We start from the raw sequence: 22,399 nt of genomic DNA, 5'->3' as shown, positions 1-22,399 counted from the left end.
CCCTCTCCCCTCCCCAAAGCACATCTATTCCAGTCAGAGCCCAAAACATCATCTAGGGCAGGTTACATCCAGGTGTCCAGCTGTTTGACCTTATGCCTTCGGGAAAGTGCTTCAAGTTGCATCAAAGCAAAAACAAAATGAGGGACAGCTTCATCCTAAGAGCCTTTACCACCCTGAACTTCAATCTACAGCGTCCATGAGCTCCATGTAGAGTACAACAGCCACTGTAAATTTTTACATATTTATTATACATTATTAATATGTTTTATTTAGTTTTTTTTGTTTATCCCTTTTTACATGTTTTACATATGTATTTTGTTTTTGTACTTGCACTGAAAGGACCCCCCCAATTTCTTTATAATTGTATCAGGACAATATAGGCCATTTATTCATTTTATGTCTGCAGCCATGCTCCCAGCTTAACACACAGCTGCATACCTGTCAACCTGTACGTTTTTTGCCGTACAAAGTACGTTTGTTAAGACGTGTACGACGTATAAGAAAATCTGTACGGAAAACGCGAATTTGTCAATTATGGGTACCATCCGGTATACACCGACTATCACGAAACGACAAATCAATCAAGTCAAACGAGTTCGCCACGGTAGCCTATATCTCGGTATCGTTTTTTTTCGTTGTGAACAAAGCGGGCGGTTTGATGCTACTGTGCGTATGCGTCTGCCGCCTGGGGATTTCCCATCATGCATCATTCCGTGGTAGTTGTGTAGTGAAAGGAAGTCCGTCTCTTTTTAGAGAACCGGCTTTTTCGGCTCAACTCATTAAAGAGAGCCGGCTCTCAAATGGCTCACTTGCTTTGATGCATTATATTACGAATTATTATGTTGTATGAAGAAGTTAAGAAAAAAAGGAAGTATAAAAGGAGAAAATGAAAAAAGACAGGTTTTTGGTTATCCCTTTAATAGATATTTTACCAACAATAATTTAATGCAGAAAATGAATTAATAATTTGAATAAGAAAATTATATTTGCATGTATTTTTTCCTTCTACAGTGAACGTCCAAGCTGGTCATTTTTTTTTTTATAATAAACCTCATTCATGTCGGGCAACTCAGTATCTCGCAACAACATGTTAATTAACAATATATATGATATAACGAAACACATGTGCAATGAAATGAATGAAATGAATGAAATGAATGAAATGAATGAAATGAATGAAATGAAATGTTTATTGAAGGTATTGTTGGATACATTAATCAAAACATGACACAAAAAAAAACTAGTGCTGAGAGTGAGCATGGCCAAATATGGTCACCTTACGCCCCCTCCCCTAAGGAAATTTGACAGATCTGTTTCTGCCAACCTTTGCTTAAAGGTTTGCACCGTATTTGCACTAATAACCCGGTCAGGCAAAAAATTCCAAATTTTTGGTATCCTGAAAGAAATAAAGTTTCCATGCAAGTTGCTGGTAGGTCTAGGCACCCGTAACTTATATCTGTGACCACGTAAACCATCAACACGACAGAACTCAAAAAATTGATCAAAAGGCACATCGATCATTCCATGCAGTACTTTGAACACAAAAATTACATCAAATCGAATTCTACGGAGCTCCAAAAAATCCAAGTTCAGTCTTTGTAGTCTTTCCGGATATGACAAGCTGTGCATCCCAGGTATCCGCTTCGTATACCGTCGTTGAACTCCTTCCAGTAGGTTAACGTCCTTGAGTAAGTAAGGGTTCCACACAACGCTGTTATATTCTAACCCGGGTCTAACATAAACGCAAAACATTCGAACTAAGAATGCTGGGTTCTTGTTGTGAAAGTTTCTGTAAATGTTTGATGCTATGTTATTGGCTTTGTTGGTAATTTTGGCGATATGCGTGATAAACTTTAAGTTTGAAGTAAGAGTGACACCCAGATCCTTATGTTCAGTAACAACATGCAAATCATGATCATTAATGTTATACAGCGGAACAGAACCATGTAAAAACGACTGTGCTAAGCATTTATGAGATGACAATTGCAGTTGCCACTTTTCGGACCAAAGAAAAACTGATTTAATGTCATTTTGGAGAGAATCAATTGTTCCTGTAACCTGGGTTTTTGGTAAGAAAGCCGACAGTTTAGCATCATCGGCAAAATTTGAGATGTCACTACTTTGAATGGCCTCAGGTAGGTCGTTCACAAAAAACAGAAATAATAATGGTCTTAGTACTGAGCCCTGCAGTACCCCACTACAAACTTCCGACCATGCTGAAAGAACATCATCAATTTTTACGCATTGTTTACGATTTGACAAATATGCTGTTATCCATTCAAGCAGTTTTCCACTAATACCATAGCATTTCAGTTTTTGTAAAAGCTTGGTATGAGACACTTTATCAAAAGTTTTGCAAAAGTCTAAGTAAACAACATGACCAGCCATATTGTGAACAAAAAACATACTGGTAATATTATTCAAATGAGCTATTAAGTTAGTCATGGTAGAATGTCCGGACCTAAACCCATGTTGTTTAAACGTAAAAAGATTGTGCTCCTGTATAAATTTCCATACATAAATAAACACGTTTGAAAAAAAATATGGTGTAAGATTATTTTGTATTTTGTAAGGGAAAATACGACAGTTTGTAAGGGCATGGAGACGTGGAGGTTGACAGGTATGCAATATAGGCCATTTATTCATTTTCTGTCTGCAGCCATGCTCCCAGCTTAACACACAGCTGACAGGTATTCAGTAGAATGCCATATGCTATCCTATACACATATGAATTAATTCATGTTATAATTTGCTTGCAATTAAAAAAATATCAACAAGTTTAAGATTTAAGCCAACCGTTTTCCCAGTGGTTTAATAATTGAATCGCTGAACATGTGAACGGTGCGTGATCAGGGCGTAGCCCAAGTGACGTCACCGAGGAAATAACCAATCGCCGGCCGCGATTCCCAGCCTATCAGAGTCCAGTTAAATACACTGAGCTCTGCCCTCTTGCCGCAACGACCTGAGCAAAGGACGACAATCGGACGAAAGAGTGCAAGTTCGAAATTCACGATTTGAGACGCACATTATCAAACGAAGGCGAGTCGTGGTTGCTGTTTTCTCTTGTTTCGGTCCAGAAAACAGTAGCTAGCTGTTAAGGCCGAGAAAACAGATCTCGAATCCGACAGGGCCCTGACTGGTGTCCGCCTCCACCGGATCATCATCGGCAACCTTCGTCGTTGTGCCCAACGTGTGCATCCTACGACGGCAAACAAACATCCACGGGACGGTGATCATTTTCCACCCCCCCCTTTTTTTCCTGCGACTCTGCCGCAGCTTGGGGGTTTTCTGCTTGGCAGAGTATGCTAAATAATGAGCCAAAGGGACACACTGGTTCATTTGTTCGCCGGGGGGTGAGTTCAATTCCATCTTTTGACGTCCGCGATGTCAGGCTTTAAAATGATGTCGTAATTTGTAGTTTCGATCGTTTAGTAAGGCAACTTCGCAATGTTTACTATAATCACGTTAATGATTTCCAACAGTGCGAGGAATTCACTTGCCATTCTCGAAAAATAGACTGATATAACGATTTGGCTTCTACCCCATCTAATGGCCGCACTTCCGGTGTTATCAGAATAAAGCTTGCTTTTAATTTGAAATTTTCTTTTGTTTTGACAACTGGGTGACGTTTTTAAACATTATTTTATCTCTATGTAAAAATGATGGTGTAAGGACAATCACATCGTGCTAAAGGAATTAGCCAGAACTAAAAAAAAATTTTGTCATCGTGGTGTTTGTGGATTTGTAATCAAGACACAGCAAAAAGAACAACATTTAACCACTAATTAACAAAAAGAAACCACAAAAATATTTGCTCAAAATGCTTTACAATACAACAATAATAATAAAAAACATGTGCTCAAAGGGAGTAAGCTAAAGCGTTTAAGTGCCTCTCCATATTCCCTTTTCCCTTGCTTAATCAAAATAAGAAAACTCAATCTGACGCCACAAAAATAAAATAATAAACAAAAATATTACATTTTCAACTTACAATAGTGACTCTTACAACATATCCCCAAAGTGAACTCATGTTTATTTGTATAACCCTTAGTACAAGGAGTGCTGTTTAGACTACCAGTACACCACCCCCGATATAATTACACTGGCCACTCCAGGATAAACTGTAATAAAAAAGGAAAAAACCGATAAAAATACTAGGATAAAATTGGCAAATATTTTCAAGATGGTGCTTTTACACTTGTATATGTTTTAGGTGCATCATAAAGAAGTACAGTGAAAACTAGTGCAATCATATTAGCAGGAATATAATTCCAAAATAAGAGAAGAGTAGAGGACTATACATCTTTTATACATTGGCAAGCTATTGGTCATTTTTTTTCCACAATCTTGCCTCAATAAACTATCCTGCAGACAGGTCTGATGGTCCTTCCATTAATGACAAAGGCCAGTAGGACCTTTTTCGATAAGCATTGCTCATGTTTTCTTTCGCTCTCATCTCTTCACAAATCCATCGGTAGCAATTGGATAATATATCATATCCGAGGAGACACTTCACTGTAGAATGTAGCTCTAGGTAAAACTAAGATTACAGTACGACATTTTTCCTTGCTCAAGTGAGCTCACGCCCCCTGCACATGCAGCAGTTAACGCTGCACTGAAAACTAGGGTAAAGGTCACCGTTGCCTTTGCGTGAATGCTGCTGGGCTACCTTAAAGGTAAATATAGCTAGTGCAACTATGAATAGAGACAACTTTTTCTGCCAACTAGAGACAGTGCGATGCACCATATAGATTTTATTCATGTGACTTAATTTAAATGTACAGCATGGTTTTCAATTGAGGTTTTTCTGCCATTTTAAAGTGAAGAAGTTCTTCCTAAATTTTTGTGGTGAACGAAGTAGCCAGGTTAAGAAGCAGTTTCTAAACTGTTAATACTGAGATCTATGTGTTTTTATTTTTAATGCAGGACATTGTTTACTTCTTAGCAGTAAGTTTAGTTAAGGTCAGAGCAACCCGATCACCAGCTTACTAAAACCATTCCGCGTATTCCATCTCTGGCATCTAAATATGTATCTAAATCATCACATGACACATGAATCTGTCACAAATAGATCTTCTTCTTAATTAACGATCAATTCCCGCCTTGCTGGTCACTAACAATTCAAAAATTTTCCCTATATCATATGTTTGGTAACTACTAATAAACGATAGGATAAACTTTTCCAAGTCATGTGCTTAAAGTTGTTCTTTTAACGTTGTCTTTTGGATTTTTTTACAGGTGTGGGGGTACCGTTGGGGCTATCTTGACATGTCCTCTGGAAGTGGTGAAGACCAGACTGCAGTCCTCTTCTGTTACACTTTATATCTCTGAAGTCCAGCTCAGCACTGTAAACGGAGCCAGTGTCGCCCGTGTTGCTCCACCGGGGCCTCTGCACTGTCTAAAGTAAGGCTGGCAATGACAAATGTCACACAAAACAATCATTACGTGTGGCCTGAAATGTGCTGTTTTTTATGCAATTGTAAAAGACTGGGGTACTTTGATAAGAAGTACCAGAAGCACAATAATCTTTTTTTATTGCAAGGGTAATAGACTGAGGTACTTTAATATGATTACAACCCATTTATTGGGTTGAGTTAAAGTCATTGTAACACATGTACAGACGCTGCCCTACTTACGATCAAGATTCTGGACGATCGTAATTTGAATTTGTTCGTAAGTTTCTTCAGTGCTATGTATTGTATGTTTAAGTTTTATGTAAGTATGTTTAAGGCTTGTATAAGTAACCTGTATTGTTTTGTATTCTAAAAAAACATTTTATAAATGAATATGCGCTAAAAAGATAAATAAAATTGAGTTTAACTTACTTTTGGAAGACTGGCTTCAAGAGGTCCTCCTCCGTGGTAGAGAGTTTAATTTAATTTCAAATGAAACGGCTCTCGTCCTCTACACTTTACACCAGGCATATTGAATGGATGTACGAGATATTAAACAGTGAAAACGTCAAAGTTCTTAGCGCTAGAGATGCAGTACAAGTATGTTTACACACGAACTAGAAGGTAGAAGCCGGATTTCTTCTTCGGGGTGGATGCTGGGTGAGCTCTCACAGCGCCACACGCTGGTAGCGGCAGAAAGAAGCACCACAGTAATGTCCTGCACTTGTAAACGGGTGCACACAATACAAAATCTAACTCGCAGCAATGTCCAGATATTTTTCGACATCCCCAAAAATGTGCTCATCTGCCATTTTACTTAAGTTGAATGGTTGTAAGTAGGGAGCGTCTGTAGGCTGAGCCTCATTTCAGTTATTCCTCAGCCACCACCACGAAGGAGAGTCTGCATACCAGAAGTGATACATTAACACAGCTGTGAAATAATGCAATCGCATTCCTCACAAACCCTTGATAAAACTTCCTGGACTCCTCTGTTGATTTAGTCTTATATTTGTCATTTTTGCATGTCATCAACAAAAAAACAACCTAAGTGACATTGTTTGAGTAATGACTCAAACATGCATTTGTCGTTAAACGTTTGAAAAATCACATTCACATCAACACACATCATTTAAGATACTTTAAAGTCATCGTGGAGTTTTTTTTATTTTTTTTTATTGAATTCTGCAAACATTCACTGTAATTACAATCCCTGGCAAACTAATTTCCCCTGTTTGTAAAACCATTTGTGGGACAATGTGTGTATAAGGTTTCACTATCCAAAATAATAAAAGATCTCCGTTGGCTTAGTCTCAAATATTTGCCTCGAGAGCAAATTATAACTCTTCATGTAAAACAGTATGTCACCTTCCACAATAAAATTTTTCCTTAATTTAGCAGAAAGTTGGCAACAAAGAGAGACCCGAGGCTCTAAATACCTGTAGGCTTGATTTTGACAGGCTGTTCGTCGCTATGTGCTCTGTGAATGACTGGCAGCACGTCTATCGCTAAATTCTGCCTTATTCATTCCCTTAAACAAGACAAGAGATAGAAAATGGCAGGATTTTAAGAAATTTGCAGTGCAGTGGCATTCCTTGCTGAGCATCTCCACTTTAGTAGAGCCATACAAATCAGTCACTTGTGTAGCTACGAGAAGAAACTTCGCACTACAGGTCAGAGAAGGACGTACGAGAATAGAGCGATTGGGCGGATGGGAATAAAAACATGTGCAGAAGTAGGTCAACATTCTTTGAGAGGAAGCCTTGTTATGTACCCGTTGGAGTAACTGTGAGTAACAGTTTTACATTCAGATCGTGGGACATAAATTAAAATGAAAGATTGGGATTGGGATTTTTTTATCGTATGCAGGTAAAAATAAACATCTTTCCAAAGCTTTCCTGTGGAAACGGTCACATTTGATAGAAAATGATACATTTTCTGTCTTTGAATTCTCTTGACAGTACTTTTGAAGGGGTAAATGAAGGGAATTATTCATCATTCATAGTACTGTAAAGATGACCATAGCAAAGGCCACTTAATTTATTTTGAGTTTTGTTTTTTTCCCCCTTGTAAATACTTACTTTGAATGGATGTGAGTAGTCATGGCAGCTTACCATAGGAGTTATTATTAAGGAAGAATGCATTAAAAATGAACAGTACAGTAAGGGTGCAATGAATACATGGTAATTAATAAAAAGTTGTTATTTTGGTGACCGTATTAATTAAACCCAGGTTGTCGTCGTCTTACTACTGTGAAGATAACTAGGTCAAAGGCACATGTAACATGATTTATTTCGGGTGTCTGAGTAGGTTGATCGCGGCCCTATAAAATCTGTATTTATAAGATATTAAAGGTCATGGCATTGGCAGGCTTCTCTACAAGTGATAATTTTGTCATCCATCTGCTATGAAAGGATCACATTGTGTCCACATTTACTATTAGTTGTAGTGTCAATTGCTATAGCGTTCAGTTGTTTTCTGTATCAGAATAATTCATGCACTTAGTATTCAAATACAAATACTCACATAATTTTTATTTATAACATGTCCTTCCGCTTATTGATTCAATTTTCTATCTGCAGATTGATCTTCGAGCGAGAAGGACTGCGGTCTCTCTTTAGGGGACTGGGACCCAACCTTGTGGGTGTGGCACCTTCTAGGTATGCTCACTGTTTGGATTGATAAGGCTGTGTAATGACAGAGGTGCGCACAAATAAAATGGAATAGACTACTTCTTTCTTGTTCATGCAGTTGGTAGAGCTCCATTGGATAAGGGTGTGAGAAAATCACCTGTAGAAATTTATACATTTGCTGACAGTGTTATTGTTGCTTTTACTCACTGTAATATTTTTTTATCCTACCTATAAGGGCTTACAGAAAATAATTGAATTCGACAATATTGGTTAATAATGCCCTTTAACTAATTTAGTCACGAAAATATTAGTGTCAATTAGTTAGTATAATCGACTTCAGTAAACTGACACATAGTGGCCTTAGCATGCAGACAATAAGGAACAGTACAGACACTGCCCTACTTATGAACGAGATTCCGGACGATCGTTCGTAAATTGAATTTGTTCGTAAGTTGCTTCAGTGCTATATTTTGTATGTTTAAGGCTTGTATAAGTAACCTGTTTTGTACTAAAAAATAAACATTTTATAAAATAATATGCTCTATAAAGATAAATAAAATTGAGTTTAACTTACTTTTGGAAGACTTTGGAAGGCTTCAAGAGGTCGTCCTCCGTGGTAGAGAGAGGCCGAAAAAAAGCGATCCAACCATTTTCTCAACCGCATCAATCTTTCTTATTCCACTTTCATTTCAAAAGAAACGGTTCGCCTCTTTACACTTTACACCAACCTTATTGAATGGATGCATGATACATTAAACAATGAAAACTTCAAAGTTCTCAGCACGCTAGAGATACAGTACCATTACACATGAACTAAAAAGTAGAAGCCGGATTTCTTCTTTGGGGTGGATGCTGGGTGACTTCTCACACTACCATGCGGCGTAAATAAGCACTACAGGATTGTCCTATACTCGGAAATAGATGTACAGGATACAAAATCCAACTTACAGCAATGTCCAAGTATTTTTTGACAACCCGAAAAAATTGTTTTGATCTACCATACAGCAAATTGTATTGATGCAATAAATTGTGATGAACCTAGTACGCTTTTTTTTTTGATAAACTGCTTTATTGGAAAAATACAATTATAAAAAGATCACAGAAACTGAAAATAGGTGTGGAAAAGTTACACCCTCAAAAAATGAGAATGTGCAAAAAACGGGGGAACTGCAAATCTCCGCGGATTTACTATAGCCGGTTATTTGTTAGTTTTTCTCAGTGGGAGTCACTGTTATTGCTCAATGTGTTTTTTGCAAGTTACTTGACTCTTCTGGAAACGTTTCTTTGTTAGTTTCTGGCTACCAAATACAAAATTGGCAGCTGATATGAGAGGCTGTCTAATCAGTAGGAATGCACTTAAGTTCGTGCAAGGAACCAAATCTCTTACTTCGAAAACGGTCAGAATTGAAACGTTCCTTTTCACAGAGTTTGGCTAATCAGGATTACATAAAAGCGTGACGTCAGCCTACCAGATTCTGTCAGAAAACTGCAACATAAAGTGGTGCCAGCTGTGACACAGCGGTCGTGTAACCACTGTATCATCACAGTGGGTTGTTCCAGTTATGAGGCAGTTGTTTTGCCATCCGATCTCTCACCTTTCTTTTTTTCTACTTTTTACTGTAGATCCAAAACAATTATTTCTTACATCTTGATAATAGAAAAATGTTGTTAAAATAGCATCACCTACCGGCTTAAAAATAATTTAAATGATCTTAATGAGGCCTTAGTGGAAATGTCCATGATGATGGAGATTGTTAAATATTTTTTTGCCTTTACTTTTTGAATATTGAGTAGAGGGAAAATTATTAGCAATGCCTGAGTAACAATAGATTGATCCCTCCTTCCTGGCAGAAGTGCTATTTTAGAAAAATAAGGACACTCGTATCTTGACTTATTTAACATAAAATAAGATTTTCTCGTCTTTAGTATGTTACGTTTGTGCTTAGCTAATAAAGGGTTGAGAAACGATGGCATAAAAGATATGCTTGAGTTTCTCAGAAAATTGGAATATTGTGATAAAAAAATTCTGTAATGCAGGTTAGAAAACAAACTCATACATTCTGGATTCAACAGAAAAATTGAATGTATTTTATTTCGGGGCGGCAGTAGCTCAGGAGGTAGAGCGATCGTTTTAGGATTAAGGGATCCCAGTTCGAATCCCGGCTTGTCCGTGTTACATGCCGAAGTGTCCTTGGGTAAGACACTGAACCCCCAATACCCCCAATAAGCAGGTTAGCGCCTTACATGGCTGCACAGATCACGGCCGCTATTGGGAAATGTGAAGCACAATGTAAAGCGCTTTGGGAAGTCATTGACTTGAAAAGCGCTATATAAATGCAGATCATTTCATTTCAGATCATTTCATTTCTATATTGTTGATTATGACAAATTAATATCACAATATTAAAATCATAAACGCCTGCAGTATTTCACTTGATTTGCAATGAATCCTTGATGTATGGCATATCTGTTTCTTCAACTTACATTACATGAAATGACAATATTAACTGACAATATTCTAATTTTCTGAGACTGTCCTTTTGGTATTGCAGGGCCCAAGCTCAGAAAAATTGGATTTGGGGGCCCTCCATTAACGGCGTACTTGAGCTTATAGCTCATTTCATGTTCTACTTGTATTACGATATATTCTAAAATCCTAGATGTGAGATGTTTCTATTGTAGTTAAATTATAATAAACAATGATTAGAGCCACATAAGCTGACAACAGATTTGAACATTTGCAGAAAAGTCATTTCAAATTATTATATGGCAAAGTGAGCAACTTCCCCCTACTGGCTACACAGAAATCAATACATAAAACCTCAAAAGGCAGCCAGTCATGTTTCACCTATGGTATATAATCTGAAATGGTACCAAATTCAACTACAAGAGCAGCCTGGAATTCATATACACTAAATATTCAAAGTGATATAGTACAAAGTGGGATACTGAAAGCCATTTAGGCCATCTTTAAGGAAGTAAGTAAGTGAAGTAACAAAATAAACCAATTATTTACCGCAAACACAGTCAGCGCTATTATTTGTGTTTTAATTCAACTGCAACAAGTGTACTAAATTTAAACTCAAACGAATACTTAAATTAGCATAAATGCACAGAGATACCTGAAACAAGGAAATGGGAATGATTTTTGTTGTAAATTAACAGCAACAACTAATGTACTAATGCCCTTAGCAGCTGCTTCGATCGCTTATGCCTTGGGCTGGCGCTGAACTATTGTCTGCCTGCTAGTCATGTTCAACTAGCCATAGTCCCTTTACCATGGTGTTTTTGCAGCGTGTTAGCATCAAACTAAAAGTATTTTATAAGGCAAATTTATTCTATGGTGTTAATTTGTTTCTATCAGTATATCTTGGGGCTGCACGATTAACTTAAATCTAAGCAATATTGCAATGTAACATAGTGCAACTGTGTAATCGCAAGACACTGCGATAAAAGGGTGCTGTTTACTTAAGTTTAACCCAATTAACAAAATGGTAAAATTGAACTAAAATCCCAATCCAAGACGTACCCAAAGTAAATTAAATGCTGTTGTTGAATCTTTTTTAAAAATCTGGATGGTTTTGGTCTCTTTTGAACTGTTACATTCTGAAATTTTCTCTTCAACTGAAATAATCACTGCAGTTTTCCATGGATAGTTTAGGTGTGTCCAAAGTTGCCATTTGGACACTCCAAAAGGACCAGTGACTGGTACAGACATGTCCTGTCACTAGTATTAACATAAAACGACCACATGCGTTGTCACTCTTAAAAATGTTTAAAAAAAGTTGTAATATTGTCATTTTCCTGGTATCCCTCATAAAACATTTCCATGACATAATGCCATTAGTATTTTTATTTTTTGTCCACCGATTTTTCAGTGTATGTACCGGTAGGTCGTTCACCCAAGGGTTAAGTACTCACAAAAACAAAACAAGCACAGAAAATGCTTTCCTTTTAAATTGCATCGAAAATGCCATACTGGTCTGAAAAATCGCAATTAGGGTTTTTCCCCCTAAGTTGCGCAGCTCTAGTACACAAATTGATTTTTACTTGATGTTGTGTATTTTTCTGCCAACGTGACTGTGAGGATGTCAAACAAAAAGTTCAGTTCCTCCCTAGCTGAAATAGTCTTCCTAAAAGACACCCCTGCTTTAGTCGGGTTGCAATATCTTGTGTTTGCAGCGTATGGAACATCTTGCATTATACATGACTTATTAAGTACAGAGATAAGCATCAAGGTTATTGTGAGGTAATGTATTCACTCACGTTTCGAAATGAGGACAGTTCGGAGAGGTTGTAGAGTTTAATCCCACCCAGCAGAAATGTTGATTAAATCCACTCAGATTTGTTTCCACTTGCGGCTTATTATCAAGATTTGAAATGCTTCTAAAGCCGATTATGTAATATGTACGGTCGTTATAAAAATGCTAAGATTATTTTCTTTATTTTGCTAAATTTTCAAGTTGTTTACAAAATGGTAATAAGCAAAGAATCTTTTTTATTTTCTTAAGTAAATTTTAAGTGACTGGCAATTCTTGGCTTGCCCTGTCTTATCATCTGCAAATAATAGTGGCGCATTACAATTTTGATTTGCAATATCGTAATATGCCACAAAATTGGTTAATCGTTCATGCACTTGGGGCTTGCCACAAAGCCCGTTTTGGGGAGTGGATTTGTTTTAACTTGAATGTGTGTTGAGGGGCTCTGAAATTTACTACTCCACAACCCGCTTCCATCAATCATCATATCCTTATTTTCTGTAGGGCAATCTATTTTGCTGCCTATTCAACAGCCAAGGAGAAGCTTAATGGCGTGCTGGAGGCAGACTCCACCCAGGTGCACATGGTGTCTGCAGGGATGGCAGGTAAACATGGTTTCCCCCCCTCCCTTATGTCCGTTTGTCTGTCCAGATAACTTGAGGCTGCCAGCCAGTCTGCTTGAGAAGTAGCACTCAAATAATGGGCTGATAGACAAAAAGCCCAAAGTATGATAGAATTAATCTCCAATATTCACGAGATAAATCATTTTTTTTCACGTTAAATTCCTCACCCCTCCCTCCCCTTCCATCTCGTGATTATTTACAAATGTAGATTCATTACAAACGTACCTGACTATTTAAAGAATGCTAAAGATAATACTTTCTTTGTATGTTTTTTTTTTTACCTATTCGGATATATCAAAAGAGGTGTACCAGAAAGCACAATTTAAGACTCTTAAGGATCAGACAAGAATTCTAAACTGTGTCAAGTTTCAACTGTAATCCTCCGGTATATAAAGTCTGTAAAGGGCATTCAAAAAAGTATAGTGGGACCTTAAAAATCAAATTGTTCTACATGCACCGTGTTTTTTTAAGATACAAATCGTAAACAGCAGCTAATGTTAACTTGTTTGGTTTCTATTTCGGCTTTGCCAATGCAAGTGTTTCTGTAAACAGCAGCAGGGGCTTGTGGAGTTGACCTGACATGTCAACTAGTGTGTCAACAAAATGAAACCAAGCAGCCTGCCTTTCCTTTTTTCCTGGAGGGAAACCATCGGGGTTTTTAATGTAGTGAACCCTTCACGACAGGCAAACGTTAGACAAAGCAAAAACAAACAAGAAACCAGTTGGTGTACGTTATGACAAACCGTGACCTTGTTAGCCACGCTAGCATGCTGGTGAGTGTTTGCATATCACATGTGCTAATCACATGAGCAACTACTTGTTTCTCCAGGCTTCAGTACAAGTGTGGATAATAATCTCTTCGTCAAATCTAATCTTTACGTTAGGATTTACTTTATATTGCACATTTTGCAAATAAAATCAGATCTTTTTCGACAACTCGTTTTATGGGTTTATATCTCGCACAATCGCTAAGTCCAATCATACAATGCCGTGTTTTACACCCCACGGTTATGTTAGGTAATCACTGACCTTAGATAATTAATTGCACTGAATTGATGTCTTTTTAGATTTTCGTATGTATGGCATGACATTTCTTTCAGACCGTTTGAGAGGCATAAGTTCATATTACGAATGTTTGAAATTTAAGGTTCCACTGTGCCATCACAAGTTGTAACTGGATTATGTGGTCATTTTTTAAAACCATGATAGTACCTTAAAGTGAGTACTTGCTGGCTTATTTAACTCAACTTATTCTGCAAGTCTGCATTGTGCCAGTACTAACATCTGCACTAATACACAGTCTGTGTTTGGTACTTTTAGGAAAACAACACAAGGTCCTTGAAGTTTAGGTTGTGCTTTTTAGAAATTCATACAAAAAACACCCCCACATCCCGCATAAATCCTTTTTTTATTTCAACCATTACCTCCCCTTTTTTAAAATTTCATTTACATTATTATTTTTCACTTTGAGGTCTCTTGTGAGGGCTCTAAATGGTTTTTAACATCCTAGTTGTTATTTTTACAATGTGGTCTGGGCCCCCTTCTTTGCTCTGTCTGTATAGAGGAGTGAGCACGGCCCCCAGTGGTCAACAGGGGCCCCTGGCACTCGGGCGGAACCGTCAGGTAGCACCTCATTTCATTACACTGGTATGATGGTGATTTCAATTAGTAGTAGTAAATTGTGGCTTTTCATTGTTATGATTATAGCATTGCTTATGGCGATGAACACTTTCTGGTTTGTATCTTCCTTTTGTTGTTTTTCATCAGCGTTTTATTATCGCGCCAGTGAAAGTGAATTAGGAAACTTCTGTATATAAATATATATTTGAAGAAATGCTAACCTTGTCATAAGCACAGATTCAAATATTTCAAGCCTAATTTCGCAATCTTTTAGTTGATTCCGTTTATATTGGTTCAAGATACAGTCGCAGCAATTCTCAAATAAGTCCATGATTGACTGTGCCAAACCGAATGGGAATGGTTTTATAACCACTTGGCAACATTCATCTGCTCAGTACTTCTCCTTGTCATATGACTCAAAATATGTTTGCTCCGCAGTGCCTATTTCTGTTGCACATACACGACTTAACTTAGAAAAAAAGGAGCACTTTCAAAACAACTCTTTCATATGGAAGTAATTTTGCTTTGCTTGATTTAAAAACTAGGTTTTGTATTGTCATGTAATCAAACTAACTTTGCAAAGCGATGCCATAGGATAGGCACATTTTTTGTTATTTTGGCGGATGAAGACTTCCCAGTTTTACATCCACATATACAGTACGTTTCTGATTCAGCTGACACCACATAGGCTGACTCCTTAAGTAGGTCAAACCACAGTCAATGTTGGCATCCCTATTAAGAAGCCACATTGATATAAAAAAACATGCCGTTTTAAATGTCAGCTCGACTTCACAAAATTGTAAGCCACGATCAATTATTTCCTGCAAGCTGAGCTACTCTTATGTAATTTTACAGTTGAGCAAAAGTGGCAAAATAGCTGGCTTTGAGATGAATTAAAAAGATAACAGCCCTGTTTTTATACAACATAATAAAACTTTCACAAAAATAAGTACAAACAACATTTTGTGAAGTGCAATGATGATAAACACACAAGCTGTTGTACAGTGATATCCCCCGCCTTTGACGGTCTATTTTCCAGACTGCACCATACATTATTAAACAGCACAAGACATGGATTAATCATAAGGTTAATCATTCCAGCCAGGTTTGAAAAGGCTAAATGAGTTCAACATTAGCTCCTACTGAAAAACAGAGGTAAGATCATGCCCACCCAAAATCGAGCCCAACCTGCCACAGGCCCACCGGAATTGAAGCCCGATCCAGCCCGAGACCGACCACTTGACTTGATTTGCAGGACCGCGCCTGAAACAAACCTGAAATTTCCTATTTTATTTGATAGGGCTCAGGAGCAGAAGTGATTTATGATAACAGTAAAGTCTGTCTTTTGTAACAAAATCTAAGATAAACAACATTTACATCGTTTATGTTTCTGTGTCTGCAAAGGTTACATTAACCAACAATTTTCCATAATGGTTTTTTTTCTAGTCTACGTGAACATTTTTAGGCCGTCTGTCATTTTGACAGGTTGCGAATTGGGCCATAAACTTTAGCAGCAGTATTTCCTAAAGAATCTAGCGCAGTACATTAAATTGAGAGTGGAAGAATTTGACTATGCATGAGTTAAGTACGTGTAATGATGAGGCAACTAGTGTTTTTTTTTTTTTTTTTTTTTGCAGACTACGGTCTCTTATGGCCAAAATTACTAACGCCCTTGAAACGCCTCGGCGCACTGTGATATTAGCGTGGCAATATTTATGTACAAGAGAAGAAAAGCCTGGCTGATTGGCGTTTTGCGTCTGATCTTTGCCGAAATTTAGGTTGGGCTTGGACTTGGGCTTGGGCTCGGGCTCCGGATCTTACCTTTTTTTGTACTTGACACAGACAAGGTTAGCATTTCCCCTTTTACTCGAGATGTTTTTTAGTTTATTTAACACAGTGTGTTATGCACGGTAATAACAGGAACTGTAATTTAAAGTCGTTCGCCGTTTTTTTCCAACTACCTTTTATTTGGGTTAGTTAGTAACGCAGTATACAAAACAAATAGGATGGGGTTTAGAGTCTGGTAATGATGGAAGCCTCCATCTCTATAAAGGGTTTTGGGGTCGGGTAGGGTGGTTGGAAGTGACTGCTGCTTGTGTGTGACTGTGGTCCAGAAAAGCCTGTGTCTATTTTAGGGCTTTACTGTAAAGCTTTCACCCCTGGGTGGGACATCCCCGCCAACTGAGCTCCCCATATCTGCAGGCTACTAGCTGCAGCGGGGAGGAGCTGGAGGAGCTTTGCCCCTCCCCCGTGAGTACATGCCATAGACGCTACCTTCTCACTTTCCCCCTCTTTTTGTCTTCTACCTCTTCCTCTTCTTCTTTATGTTCTTTTCTGCAACCGACCTGCGTCAACATAGGGCTGTTGTACCAAGATGTTAGATGCAACTCAGGTTTCTTTTGCTCTGGTCTTAGCGCTTCTGCTAGGTGCATGACTTGTCCTGCACAGTTTAGTTCACGTAAAGTAAATAAACTCGATACACTCAGTTGTTTATGCATTTGAAACATCAATATGGACTAATGCCCTTTAAAATAACATCCTGGAAAGAAAGTCAAATAAGCTAAAGCAAAGAAATGTCCTGCCAGGAAAGCAATTCGTGTCAGAGAGTACAAAAATGAAGGCAAATAACAGTTGGCCTCGCTAGCATTGGCCATTTAAATCACCATTATTAAAAAAAAAAAGACCAGAAATGGCCATTTATTATAAAGTTGACGTTATACATTTTGTGACTCAAATATCTTTACTAATCTTCTCTTGATTTATTTTGAACTTAATTCATTGAATAGTCACTGCACTTAAAGCCTGGGATTATTTGCAGATTTTTTTTTTTTATATTCTTAAAAATCAATTTCCCTTTTGTCATCAGTGCCTTATTACAACATTTGTTGCCTCATTCGATATAACTTAATGAGGCAATTCTCAAATAGGCCTAACTACGATCATACTTCTTACAACCATAACCATTAAAACTATTTGTATCTGTTATTTTTCTCTTTTGAAAATGTTTCTTAAAATTGGGTCCAAAAAAGAAAACCTTTTTATTCATTTTTACCGGATTATCAATGAAAAAGAAAAAACTTCTCGTTGAACACCTATTTCCTATGGAGGATATCTCCTCCAAACATGTTTTTTTTTGTGCTTCACAAGTGTTTTTGGGGGGGTGAGCTTGTAATTGTAAAACTTCATAAATTGGCATAAATCTAATGAAAAACACTGCTAAATCACTAAAATGTGATGTGCATATGTTTGAGATCGCAAGATCAAAATGTGTCAATACTGTAAACAAAATTACGTTTGTTATTTGGCATTTTTCACAGTATGCCATGATGATAAGGGGTACATTTTGTATATTTCCATTCTTGCTCTGGCATTAGTTTAAGAATCATTTGCTAAACAAGGACAGTTTGTATCCATGTCAAAGTTAATATGTACAATGAATTCATGTCCGTGACTCCTTATTTAAATCCAATTACAGAAGCGAATCCATTTAAAGATCCATTGCCCCTTGCACTGTCCTGTTCAGTAGTGTAGAATAAACTGTGTGTGAGATGTAATGTAATTACAAGGGGCTTTACGTGTGTCTGAACCTGAACTGTTCTTTTTTAGGGTTCACCGCCATCACAGCCACCAACCCTATTTGGCTGATAAAGACCCGCATGCAGTTAGACTCCAGGTGAGAAGCTTTACAGACCAACGTCATCACGCAGCATAAAAAGGGTGTTTTTGTTGTAATAAGTGATTTTTATTGCGATTGCAGGAACCGGGGCGAGCGCCGAATGAATGCGTTCGACTGTGTTCGGCGGGTGTACCAAATGGACGGCCTGCGGGGTTTTTACAAGGGCATGTCGGCCTCGTACGCGGGCATCTCTGAGACGGTCATCCATTTTGTCATCTATGAAAGCATCAAACGCAAGCTGCTGCAGTCAAAGGCTCAGACGAGCATGGAGGGCGAGGAGGAAACTGTCAAAGACGCCTCGGACTTTGTTGGCATGATGCTCGCTGCCGCCACGTCCAAGACCTGTGCCACCACAATTGCATACCCCCACGGTAATTAAAGCATCTGAATTACACATAATGCATTTCCCAATTTTAATATTATCTACAAATGTCTTATATTAAAAAACGTAATTTTAATGTCATGCTACATTGTGCTTGAAACACATGGAAACCTAGCGTTGTTTTCTTCTATGGTGAAGATGACAGTGTCTTCTTCGAAGATTTTTTCAATTTGAAAATTTTAAAAGAGATGTTTCTGCTATACCTGGGACACCCAGTAGTGTCCTAAGGCAATATTCTTTAACCTCTTTTGAGCCAGGGCACGTTTTTTTCCATTGGAAAACTTTTGCGGCACACCACTAACCAAAAATGTTGTAAAATGACACTGAACAGTGTGTTTAATTACAATATAATTTATAATACCCCCAATTTTTACAGCACAGACACTTGACAATGATATCATATTTAATGTAATTCATACATGTTTTATACAATGTTTAAAAGTGACATTGGATAATTTCTCACGGCACACCTGACGATCTCTCACGGCACACTAGTGTACCGCGGCACAGTGGTTGAAAATCACTGTCCTAAGGAGCCTGCGGACTGGTTCAGAAAATGGCTCACCAGTGATGGGTCATAATGATTTTTTTAGTAACTTAGACTTTAAACTGGCATGTTTTGATGGTTAACTGAGCCTATTTTAACTTAACTCTAAATAATCACAACCAGGTAATAACATCAATACTTAGTAACAACATAGTAATGATATGATAAGTTTTTTTTTTTTAGAAATGTATATCAAACTTGTAGCTTTTCGCGCTAAAAAGTGACAAAAAGTTACTCGGCTTTATGAAAGTTGGTGACCTCATTTCTATTTCATAAATTAGCATCATCATCTTTGCAAAAAAACAGTGTTGTTTTCTACACTAGGAACTAGCTTTTTCAGATAGGCCAGAAAGTACATCTTCTCTACAACAAAGACTAGCATCATTTTTGAGTGCGCCAGAAACAAATATTGTCTTCTTAATTTATTTTTAAGCATGGCCTTTTTCCACACCCAAAAGTAATATCTTCCTACACATACACTATTTACTGTATCTGGATCTTTCGCTAAAAAATAGCTTTTTATTTTCCTGCGTGATCTTCCTCGCCAAAAATTCACCTTTGTCGTCTTTGTCAAAAGTTAATGTTTTCTTCACTGCCCAAACTATCTTCTTTCTCTTGACACAAGCTAATTAACCTTTTCGATGACAGAAACCAACCTGTTCCTTTATTCCTAAAGCTAATTTTGTGTTATTATACACCGGAAACTATATTTTTATTCTACGCTGAAAAAATACATTGTCTGCAGTTGGCAACTTATATAGGTTTGGTGTTTTATTGTAAACAATCATGCTTTTGTGGCTTAGTGAAAATTATATCCAGAGATACCTTGGTTTTCACGGTAATGGGGACCAGAACCACCCGCGAAGTAGCATCCCAACTTCATAAAGTGTCAAACTTGCCTTGAGATTACATCATTACTGATAGAGTAAATGATGTAACAAAATAACAATTATAGACCTAGAAATAATGACACACAACACGTAATTGCAGTTCAATGAATGGTTTTATTTTTATTATACAAAATTGGAGGGCTTCCCCTTTCAGTGTAAGAAAGCAATTTAAAGAGCTGCGCGCTAGCAATGGGTTACCTCGAATGATTGCAAAAAAAACGTACCGAATGTAGCGTGTTCCCACTTCGAAGCTCAATGTCATTCGTTTCATGGCTAATGGACCTGTTGTTGGAAAGATACAGGGTCCGCTTGGTGGCCTAGTGGAGCTGTTAGCCTAGCTGTTAGCAGTAGGCCGGGCTAGCAGCACCAAGTCAAGTCAAGTCATGTTTATTTGTATAGCCCTTAATCACAAAGGGTCTCAAAGCGCTGCACAGACCTGAAGGAGCAAGTCCATGCATGATTTTGTATATTACCAACAGAAGCATAAAATCACATCTATAGCTAACAGGGAGCCAATGCAGGTTTGCTAAAATCGGGGTAATGTGATCAAACTTTCTTGTCTTGGTTAAAAGCCCCGCTGCAACATTTTGTACCAGCTGAATGCTTTTGATTTTGGACTTTGGGAAACTGGAGAGTAGTGCATTACAGTAATCGAGAGGTGAGGTAACAAACGTATTCTCCCAGTTGCCACCTGAGTTGCTTCCGGAACCCGATTATAATGCACAATTTCGCTGCGCTCCTTTGACTTCATTTAAAGTCAGATTAATTTGATGAATTTATTTTCAATTTATGCTTCCCAGATTGTTTAGATGCAGGGCCTGTCCACTGTTTGATTGACACCATACACTACCCTATCACAGTCGTGCACATAGACAGTCACACCAGCCCAAAATCGCCCACACTCATCGGTCCCCGCTGTCTGCAGAACACAATTCACTCAATACGTTTATATCGATGACAATAAAGACAAAATGAATTCTATTCAAAATCCGCAAAGGAGTGAACCAGTTATAACTGAAGCGCGAAGTAGCAAGGAGTCTCTGTATACTGTATGGCAGGGGTCACTAGCATAATGCTCGCGGGCAACAAGTAGCCCTAACAACACCCGACTAGCAGGTTGTGACTATGAAAACATTCCCAATTTTTTTTTCCTAATTTGCCTATAATTTAAATGTTAATCACTCATTGCCCTTATATAATGCATATGTTTTAGTAGTTGACTGGGCCTATTTTAACAGTAATTCTAATAATGGTAATAGTAATAGAATAGGATTAACATGATGACTTGCTTCTTTTTTGAAGAGATGCATATCAAGCTGGTAGCAATTTGCTAAACGATAACTAAGACGAGCTTTAAGCTGCAAAAAGGTTTCTCACCCCGACTCTAGATTCATTTAAATATTGGAAAATATGGCGATGTATACCATAGTGTAGTTGATGCAGTATGGTAAAAAAAATTAAAGGTAAAACTAGCTCACATGTTAACCTAGCAATGCAATTGGGAATCCATTTTACAGAACCCCCCAAAAGGTTGTGGTTAAGCAACTCTATTTGAATTTGATGAATATATGACTATGTTCATTCTCATCCAATTGTCTTTGCTTCTCTTTGCAACCACAGAGGTAATTCGCACAAGACTACGAGAAGAGGGGAGCAAGTACCGCTCCTTCTTCCAAACTTTGCTGACTGTCCCCCGAGAGGAAGGCTACGGGGCGCTCTACCGCGGCCTCACCACGCATCTCGTCAGACAGATCCCTAACACTGCCATCATGATGTGCACCTACGAAGTGGTGGTCTACCTGTTAGGTCGCTAGCCCGCACCCTTTCCCTCCTTCCTCTGTGTACAGACTCAAAAATCGCTCGCCTTTGGTATGGAGAGAATAAAGACCAAAGGAAAACCGAAGACGCCGAACCGGGACAGCGAGGTACAAACGAGTCAATCCCTCAGACCCGAAAGAAGGAAGACCTTCGGTACCAATTCGACCTCGGGACTGCTCATTCCAGTCCTTACCTTATCTGAAGAGAGAGATTCCTGAATGTTGCCTTGGATAAGAGATGAGTTGGCACAAAGAAAGGTTGCACAAACAGAAGGAGCCTCTGATTTGTACAATTCAGTGGCCTAGGTATTGCATCAGGTGAATTGCTGCTTACCATTCCTGAAGAAATCCTTATGGAGGGGGAATGCTTGAAGACGACTTGTTTTGGTAGGATTTGGCTTATTCTGACTTTATTTTTATCTTAAAAAACTCATTTATTTTCAGATCCAGTGTCGTTCTGTCTTGACAAAAGGGGGAGGAGTTTCCAAATTTTGAATTAGATTTTAAATGGACAGTTTTTAAGTGTAACTTGAAAGTATTTCAACGATTTGTTATGGTGGAA

At 38.0% G+C, this 22,399-nt stretch overlaps 1 protein-coding gene across 1 annotated transcript; it reads left to right on the top strand.

Annotated features, from left to right (window-relative positions):
- Positions 1-2,938: 2,938 nt before the first annotated feature.
- On the top strand, positions 2,939-22,248 carry slc25a36a (solute carrier family 25 member 36a). The gene is made up of 7 exons (XM_088348504.1): positions 2,939-3,353; positions 5,239-5,403; positions 7,973-8,050; positions 12,787-12,887; positions 18,132-18,198; positions 18,283-18,572; positions 21,641-22,248. Exons 1-7 carry the CDS (start codon positions 3,313-3,315, stop codon positions 21,832-21,834), a joined length of 936 nt encoding a protein of 311 aa, XP_088204630.1. The 5' UTR covers positions 2,939-3,312; the 3' UTR covers positions 21,835-22,248.
- Positions 22,249-22,399: the final 151 nt, after the last annotated feature.

This window comes from Urocampus carinirostris, chromosome 1 (assembly GCF_059441175.1).
Source record: "Urocampus carinirostris isolate Australia breed hairy pipefish chromosome 1, RoL_Ucar_1.0, whole genome shotgun sequence".
In the NCBI taxonomy this organism is placed as follows: domain Eukaryota; kingdom Metazoa; phylum Chordata; class Actinopteri; order Syngnathiformes; family Syngnathidae; genus Urocampus; species Urocampus carinirostris.
This window is presented reverse-complemented; position numbering and strand designations above follow the sequence as displayed.

Coding starts and splice junctions, on each gene's coding strand:
- slc25a36a (XM_088348504.1), top strand. CDS start 3,313: ATGAGCCAAAGGGACACACTGGTTCATTTGTTCGCCGGGGG. Junction 12,888..18,131: donor GGTGTCTGCAGGGATGGCAG/GTAAACATGGTT, acceptor GTTCTTTTTTAG/GGTTCACCGCCATCACAGCC. Junction 18,199..18,282: donor CGCATGCAGTTAGACTCCAG/GTGAGAAGCTTT, acceptor TTGCGATTGCAG/GAACCGGGGCGAGCGCCGAA.